Source organism: Micropterus dolomieu, linkage group LG17 (assembly GCF_021292245.1).
Source record: "Micropterus dolomieu isolate WLL.071019.BEF.003 ecotype Adirondacks linkage group LG17, ASM2129224v1, whole genome shotgun sequence".
NCBI lineage: Eukaryota > Metazoa > Chordata > Actinopteri > Centrarchiformes > Centrarchidae > Micropterus > Micropterus dolomieu.
Genome location: NC_060166.1, coordinates 28,816,502 through 28,825,743, shown reverse-complemented (window position 1 = coordinate 28,825,743; position 9,242 = coordinate 28,816,502). Strand labels below are relative to the sequence as shown.

Below are 9,242 nucleotides of genomic sequence, written 5' to 3'. Positions count from 1 at the left end.
CTCTGGCCTGATGAGACCAAGATAGAACTTTTTGGCCTTAATTCTAAGCGGTATGTGTGGAGAAAACCAGGCACTGCTCATCACCTGTCCAATACAGTCTCAACAGTGAAGCATGGTGGTGGCAGCATCATGCTGTGGGGGTGTTTTTCAGCTGCAGGGACAGGACGACTGGTTGCAATCGAGGGAAAGATGAATGCGGCCAAGTACAGGGATATCCTGAGGTCCAGAGTGCTCTGGACCTCAGACTGGGCCGAAGGTTTACCTTCCAACAAGACAATGACCCTAAGCACACCGCTAAAATAACGAAGGAGTGGCTTCACAACAACTCCGTGGCTGTTCTTGAATGGCCCAGCCAGAGCCCTGACTTAAACCCAATTGAGCATCTCTGGAGAGACCTGAAAATGGCTGTCCACCAACGTTTACCATCCAACCTGACAGAACTGGAGAGGATCTGCATGGAGGAATGGCAGAGGATACCCAAATCCAGATGTTAAAAACTTGTTGCATCTTTCCCAAAACGACTCATGGCTGTATTAGATCAAAAGGGTGCTTCTACTAAATACTGAGCAAAGGGTCTGAATACTTATGACCATGTGATATTTCAGTTTTTCTTTTTTAATAAATTAGCAAAAATTTCTACATTTCTGTTTTTTTTCTGTCAAGATGGGGTGCTAAGTGTACATTACTGAGAAATAAAATGAACTTTTTTGATTTTTGGAAAATGGCTGCAATGAAACAAAGAGTGAAAAATTTAAAGGGGTCTGAATACTTTCCGTACCCACTGTATTTCTTTGTTCTGGTTAAAAGCCTGGCAGCTTTTACTGCCAACTCAACTGTAGACTGTAGTCCAGCCTTTACTTCCGTAACCTATGTGTGTCACTATGTAGCACGTGTCATAATGCTCGCCTAGTGGCTAGTGTGACATGCCCTCAAACTAAGTACACCTAAATATGAAATTAAAATAACGTTAGATACACTTTTTTACGTGGTTCGGCTGTTCATCCACACGGAAACGCAGTATCAGGTCACTGAAACAGAACATTTTTGAAAACCCCTGCCAGGGTGAGGATTTTCAGAAGCACCGGTTGCAGTGCTGTCCTGTGGACAGTAAAACCGGGGGGTTTGCCTTGCAACATCAGAGTGCGCCGTTATCCGCTGTGTTTGATGTCAGATTGTGCGCCACTGCCTGCTTTGTTAACAATTTTATTAGGCTTGGCCAACGTGGCTTTACGGTTAGGGCCACATCGCTGCCATGTGGTTTGGCATGCTCTTGACAGCGCTTGATAACGTGTGTTTGCGTTTTCATGTGGACGGAGATTTTTTTTTTTAAATGAAGGAGGAAAAACTCTGGTTATAAATCTGGTTAAATTCCCATGTTGAGGTGGACTAGGCCTAGGCTGTGAAGCTGGTTCGGGTTGTTCTTCCTGTGTTTCAGGATCAGACTTGTGCTTGAACATGTACGGCTGAACCGAAGCTGAAGCAGCTTTGTTTTGGATTTCACTACCTTGCTTGTCAGGACCCGCCCTTCTCTGCTTCTGCTTGGCTGGTATTCATTACCTTAGGTACTGCGCATGTGAAACTCCTAACAAAGAGCATATACATGTGAGATACTTCAATTGGTAGCTAAAACAGAGCGGACAAAACACAGGGTGAAAAGAAGAGCTGCAGCAATGTGCAGTATGAGAAAAATATGCTGTTTTTGAAAATGTATCAATGTAAACCTGTTATGGTACAACCTGAAAAATTATGAAACCTGAAATTATAAAGCTGAAAATTAGCATAATGGGCTCAACAGTAAGGATTGCCTGGGGCAAGTAAAATGCCAGATCAGGCGAGTAAACCTAGTGGTGTTTGATAAAAAAAATAATTAAACACATTGTTTTGGTGAAATTTATTACCAAGCAGTAGCCTCTCCCCTGTTCTCTGTATCAGGAGCTGAGTACCTCTAAACACACACACACACACACACACACACACACACACACACACACACACACACACACACACACACACACAAAGAGCGAAGTCAGAGGACAGCAGATCAGAGAGGCTGCAGTGGAGATTACTCGAGCTGACGACAACTTCAATAAAACCTTCGCTAGTAAAAAGCCAATACTTTATCAATACACCTATTCAACAAACATAAACATGTAGACATGTAGTCCACAGTTTCTCATCCTCTATGTTGTACACAAGCACAGCACTTTATCTGTCTGTATGTAGCCTAACTGTTTAGCTTACTTTGTCACGTATCTTAAAATTTGGCACATTCTTGTAAACTTAACTGCTGGCTGAGACAAACCAGACCCTCCTCTCTCTGCCAGCAATACCTGCTGGCAGTGAACCACATCAGGGGAAAGGACTGATACTAACTGATGTCTGAGTTGTTTGTTCTTTCTAAAATTCACTCAGTATTTTAAATTCAGGAATATGATTTATTTTATTGGCATTTTAGATTTGTTTTCCAGTGAGATAATATTAAGTGTATGCAGTGACTTTGCTGTTGTAAACATTTTTCTTTAGAACATAACTGCTGGTGTTCTAGAAATATTAGTTATAAAAAATCTATTTTTGAGAGCAATTTTTAGTATTGAAAAAGAACCAATTAGAGTACCAATAAAGAACACAACTGATAAGGAGTAGAATTGTAGGATCAATAAAATGAATCATAAAATCAACAATATCCATCTCTACTTCCAAGAAAACGGTAGCAAGTTACAACAAAAAAAAAGATTTATGATGATTTGTCACTTACAGTTAACAAGTCCATCTCTGGGGAGAAGAATGTTTGTTGCTTCACATCTATGACAGACCGTGTCCCTGGTTCTGATAAATTTACATTATTATTTCTAAAGAATAAACAAGCCAATTAACTTAAGTCTTGTTGTTATTTTATAACAGCAAATAAATAAATGGACTATTTAAATGGACACATAAATGGGCATGTATATTACTGAAAAAAACATTAATGTTTAACCCTGCAACATAGATGAGAAGTCTTAAAGAAGTGCTCAGAAAAATAATTCAAATGATATGATGTGGTAGGTGGTAAAGTCATAAACAAAATAAAGAAAACACATTAGCAGCAGCAAAGACGAACATGAAGACTCTCTCCAGCACTGACTCAAAGACAGAAGATATTTTCTTCTCACTACAAACTACAACCTAAAAGAATAAAATGACTTGACAGGCTCAACTGAAACTAAAAATCATGACACTCATCAAATTCCTGCAGGGGTACAGTACTATGTAATAAATAGCTTTTGTAATTCTGTCCTCTGTATCTGTCTCTAAAGCTCTATATAATTACATGCATCTAAATACTATAATAACACAGTATTCTTTAAAAGAAGCTGATGCAAGTTAAAGAACTTAATAAAAGGAAAATTAAAAAAAACTCCTGTGCAGAAGTGCAATAATGACGGTCTTTTATTGCAAACAAAGAAACAAAATACAATCTACTGCACTCTCATCTCTGATTCCTGTGAGACATCAATCATTCAAAGAACAACATACAAAATAATTGGTCAGAAACTCTCAAGAACAAATACAAAATGCAGCGAAATCAGGATTGCCCTCTTTGTTATCACGAGACAAGAGCTCCTCGAACGCTCGTAAGATAAACCAATACTCTGTGAAAAGTACAGACCTCATACAAAAAAAATGATTTTTTTCCAATAATAATAATAAAAAAAAATAAAAAAAAACAGCCAGCATATTTACAGGACAATATTATTTTCTATGAATCTGGCTTGCCTAAATTCCCAGTGAAACTTTACCTATTACAATTTTCTCAGTAACTAACTTGTTACATGTGTCCTTTTAAAGTGTATAAGGCATGACAATCAACCTTTTGTCTATTCTGATGTTTTGATAACAGCAAATCTTAAATATCAAGATGGAAGACATATTAAGGTCAGTCCAGTCAGTCCTCCTCTTCAATGATATTAATATCCTTTATATTAATGCTTTCAGTAATTGTCATTTTTCAAAGTTTCTGTGCAGCGCTCCGCCCATCTAAGGCACCAACTATTCAGTAGGGGAGAAACCAGAACAATCTGTACAGGAACATATAAATCAAACTGAGAGCTAATTCTACGCTAAACTATTAGCATTATGTACATGTATATAAACACTAGTAATGAGAAATAATGAACGCAGAAGGAAGTGAATAACTTAACAACGAATAACATGCAACCAGTTGTGACCAAAACTGAACTTTACAAAAACATTCATCACTTCAGCTTTTTTTGTTTTTGTCAAAAAGTCTTTAGAGATAAAGCAAAAACAAACAAATAAAAAGAAAAAAAGATCTCATTTTTGGGGCTGCGACAACAGTTTGAATGGAGCGACTTACCAAACAAGAGACAAGATGACAGCTATGAATCAGCCGTATATATAAAATGTGTGCATGCAGACACGGATGTGCTATATATCACAGAGTTTGAGCGCTTAAGTTGCCAAGTGCGATGAGAAGAGAAGAAAAGTTAATTAAAAAGCGAAAGGTTTGAGGTGAGGACTGCTCTTCGACTGTGGGCTGCAGTGGCAGATGTGTGGCAGCTGGGGGTGTGTGTGTGTGTGTGTGTGTGTGTGATGAGAGTGAGATTAAAGTAGTTTATTCTCAGACATCTAAACCTTCGACCGAAGCCCTGGCATGGGAAAGTGAGGGTGGAGAAGGCAAAGAGAAAGTGTGCACCCACAATCTATAAAACCCCAATAATACACACATATGGTTTCTTCTACTAGCAACAAACACCCTGATTGACTGAACAGGGACCTCTTCCAAAAAGGGGGGTGTTTTCCCTTTCATGTGAGGCTTTGCAGAGGCCACTTTGATCCATGTATCATTCCTGAAGACACACACAAAAAAAAGATCTAAGTGGAAAAGTGTAAGGTCAAATCAAGCAGTGAGAGATGAGATCACTGATGATGTCAACTCTTTTGTTTCAACTTAATGTCACTGGGTTTGTTGTTTGTAAGGGGAAAAATGTATCCCTTGGGCAGCCATTACACAGACAGCCCTAACCTACATGGTTCTTAAACTGATTTTTTCACTCGTGGATTAAATTTCTAGTTTCCATGATCGCTGTATATCCTCAGAGGAGCTGCTGAGGAGCCAAACCCCAACATTATTGCCTGTTCTGTGATCAGTAGTGATGTCAGCCGCTCACAGTGTTTCCAACTGTGAGGTATTCGCGCAATCATACTTCAAACACATGTAAACTAAAGCTGAGGGATCAGTTTAGTAGTGCCCCCTCTTTTTGTGCTCTTTGACTTTTTTTCTCCCAACAAATATTTTGCATATTTACAATCATGAATCACAAGCGTGGAGTGTCGAGCGGGAGCAGTGAAACTGCTGGTGTTTTATGGAGCCACATAACGTTAGATGATGACAGCTGAGATAGTCACATCTGGTATTTATAACACATTGCTTTGATCCCATGTTTTAAAATAAAAAACTATAACGACCAAATTGTGTTAGTAGTGCAGACGGAAATCAGAGGATACAGGGGAGGGAAAATGGAAAAAAACCAGCGATGCAGCCTGTTATCACGGCTAAGTGGAGAAGGCCAAGGCCTGGTTGGATTCCTTTGATGTTTACTGACAACTGTAATAACTGAGTTGTGCTCTTTTACTCTAAGAAAGTGACTGGATTAACACATTTCAATAATGGTAATCGTATATTTGGTTAAAGTTATTATCCTAAAGATATCATGATATCAAACCCGTTTATGATAATATCTATGGTCTGCATTTTCTTCTGCAATTGCCATTTAATGTATTCACTACAGTATGACAGTACTGTTTTCCTGCTTTTACTCCGTGTCTGAGCTGTATAACAATCTGCTTACCAGAGCCAAACGTTTTTTACTACCGCTGTTTCACACCAAAAGCATTTAATTGATGAGACACGGGGTGGCTTTTATTGTGAAACATCCACTAGATGGAAAAAGTATTTATCAATGCAGTTAGTGCTGACTGCTCAACGTTCATCAAAAAAGGGTCTCCAAAACTATTTGTGCATTTTTCAATTTTACAAGCAAGCAATTGAAGAAGATGGAGCAGCCACAATGACCGGTTAGATGAAGAGCTGCAGGTCCTCAGCAAGGTGACCAACATTATGCCCTGCTGTTGGGTGAAAAACAACTCACGCTGTGTGCAACATGAATTCAGATAGGTTGCGATTATTATTGACTGACTTCTTTATTAAAACAAAGTGAGTTTGTTTGGTTGCACCAGTTGCCTCTTATACTTCCAACACAGTAGCTGTTCGAGAAGTGTTTGCTGCAGCATTAAACCACACTTGCTCTTGCTCTGTAACCACAGGTGTGGCCAAATTTATCTGAAATTTTTCAGATAACAACTTTAGGAACATAGATATCTGTAAAATAAATAAGCTGAACTGAAGCTGAAAGTAAAAGTACTTCCACAGGGACTGCCCTATTTTACTCCCTTATCTTATCTTCACTGTTAGATGACAGGCTTGCCATTTCAAGAATCATTTAGAGAAGATACTCAAAGTTTACAAAAGCCTCCGAGGAACTTAACCAGAGGTTTATGAGGGGCAGTGTTTTTTATAATGTAATAGCATCTGTCAGGTTGCTTTGCCTCTCCACAATATCTGTGTGATTCTCCCTTTTAAATCATGTGACTGACAAACTTTCCCTTTAACTTGATACATTTTGTTTTTTAAATAAAACATGCAATATTTGCTTTAAATACTGGTTGCAGCCATGATGAACACTTCACCGAAAACGTTGTAAGCAATCAAGATACCATTTTCGAAATGCCACAGATGTTGTGGGGTTTCAGGGGAGCATAGCTCAGTCTGTCAGGGATAGGAATACTTTACTAAGGGTCTGAACACCTGACTTGTGACCTGTGTTAAAGACAGGTGCAAACACAAACAAGCAGAATACAAAACCTCATTCACATCTGTTGAAACTTCACTTTATGCCAAAGCCTCTTAAGCCAACACAGATAATATCACTGAGGCCTTCCAGCGTATTTGTAGCTCCTTGAAATACTACAAAAGTGTAATACAATCCACATACACGTCCTTAAGGTTAAGTGGTTACAATCAAGGCAGAGCAGTATTGTTCAAAGAGCTCATTGTGAAACTGTGCTGAGAAACTGAATTCATCCTTTAACTGAAATGACACAGCCTTTAATGATATTTATATCTGTCACTTGTTCTTATTCTCAGTCATTTGTCCGGTTTTTTTCTTCCATCGTTCCTTTCCTCAAACATACCACTCCCTGCGTGAGATCACAGATCCGTCCATGTGGGACACATAGTCGCTGTCTGTACCATTGTCAAAGCATTCCTCCGGGAGGTAGGGGGAGCCGTTGTTCACTATGGAGCTGTGTACAGGAGGCCCGCAAGGGTGCATGTTTTGGGTGTTGTAGTGGTCTGGATAGTAATTTCCCTCCTTGAGGCCCCTGTGGACATCACCCCTGTCGGGCCAGTCATCCCTGTCCTTGCGTTCAGGAGGGTAGTCGGGGTAAATGACGTCTCCGCCCAGTTTGGGTTTCAGCTCCTGACTGCCTTTGCTCGTTTTGTCCCCGTAAACCTGCAGCTCATGCGGCTGCAGCACGTCCAGCTGAGACTCCTTCTGCATGTCGGAGGGTCCCAGGTACTGTTTGGTGTAGTAGTCGCCTCTGAAGGTCCTGCGCTGTCGCATGAAGCAGGCCCCGCCGAGGATCAGCAGGAGAATCAGGAATAAAACTCCACCTACAGCCCCGCCGACTATAGTGCCCAGGCTGCTGTCAGGTAAGGAGGCCAGGGTCGGGGACGTGAACAGGGCTCTCCGCTTGTCGACAGCAGTGCCGGTTCCAGAGTTGTCGTGGAGGAGGGACGCAGTGGTGCTGGGGGCGGCCGTGGTGGGAGGAGGATCTGCAGGGCGAACATAAAGTGAATAGATTTAAACAAGAGAGGAAGGATGGCAGATGGGAGTGAGGAGTCATAAAAATAAAGGGGAGAAAGAACCACACTTTATGTTCTGTAACGACTGGCAAGGCATGTGTGAATGGTTTTTAGATTCATTTATAACAATAGCAGAGCCATGCCTCTCTTGAGACTAAAGAATCTGTTGAAAGCTGTGCTGTGGAGCAAAAAGGAGGAAATGAGAGGAGCAGAAAGAGGTTAAGTGGTAAATGTCATTGTGTGTGTGTGTGCATGAGAGAAAAACAGAGAGGGATAGGAGGACGGAGGACATGCAGTCATGAGTATCTGAGTGAGCGTGATTGGCTCCCCCTCCTTTCTTTCTAAACCCCTCTGTGGGGAAGTCATGTGAGAAGATGAAACGCTATGTGATCGATGTGAGTTTCCTGCATCTGATTTGTCCTCCGGTGGCCGGCGTTTGCGATAGCAGCCAGAGTTGGAGAGAAAAGGGCTGTGTGGAGGCTCAAGGTCAGGACAAGTGTCTCCATTTTGACCTCCAGCCTCTGGGGCTAAGAGGAGCCTGATACCACAAGTCGATCTTTGCACAGCCACATCAAAGTCCCGACTACAAAGCAATATAACTCACACTAATAGGGGTCTGCATCTCCAGGAGTTTTTTTAGGTACTAGTTATCAAAACCGGATTCCCCGTAGAGCTATGGCGATTTCCACAATTTGTGTAACTGAGTAAGAATTACTAATTACCTGCAATTATACACTGTGTAAGCCTGGGGGATTAGGGGTAAAGTAAAAGCATGAGGGAGGATAGTGGAGACAGATCAAGGTCAGTGAACTGATATACTGGCAATTGTGTTTTCAGTCAGTCACCATCAATCCCACCCTGCAGCACGACATTTTAACCTCACGTGGGTTATGAGCATCTGCAACCATGTAGCTGATCAACTGAGAGACGAGCAGCCAAAAACCACAAGACTGCACAGACTACTGGGAATGTGAAACAGCTACACCGAGCAGCCACGGAGGGGGAAGGAATATAGCTGAACTCAACCTGGCTATCTCCACAGGGGAGGGAAGTGAGAGGCCACATGCACAGGTCTCAATATTTGACGAGAGAAGCAAGATAATTGCTCAATGCAAGCCTGTCCCAGTCAGGATGTCAGCTGTGCTTTCGTTTGGAGCAGGACTCCAAACCAGGCCTGTACACAGATGGAGCCTGACAGCCTTTTTTGGGACTTCTCCAGCTCTTTCCCCTCGAGAGGGAGAAATGAAATGGATTGTGTGTGTGTGTGTGTGTGTACACACACTTCTCTATGTGTGCTTATCTGCATGTAAGTTTC

General features: G+C 41.3%; 1 protein-coding gene across 2 annotated transcripts in view; it reads right to left on the bottom strand.

Moving 5' to 3' along the window:
• Window positions 1-3,411: 3,411 nt before the first annotated feature.
• Window positions 3,412-9,242, bottom strand: part of nectin3a (nectin cell adhesion molecule 3a) — a 31,869-nt gene continuing 26,038 nt past the window's right edge. For both annotated transcript variants that reach the window (XM_046073348.1, XM_046073347.1), the window contains exon 6: window positions 3,412-7,897. In XM_046073348.1, coding sequence (XP_045929304.1) covers window positions 7,245-7,897 — 653 coding nt within the window. In that variant the 3' untranslated portion in view covers window positions 3,412-7,244. The remainder of the gene's footprint in view (window positions 7,898-9,242) is intronic.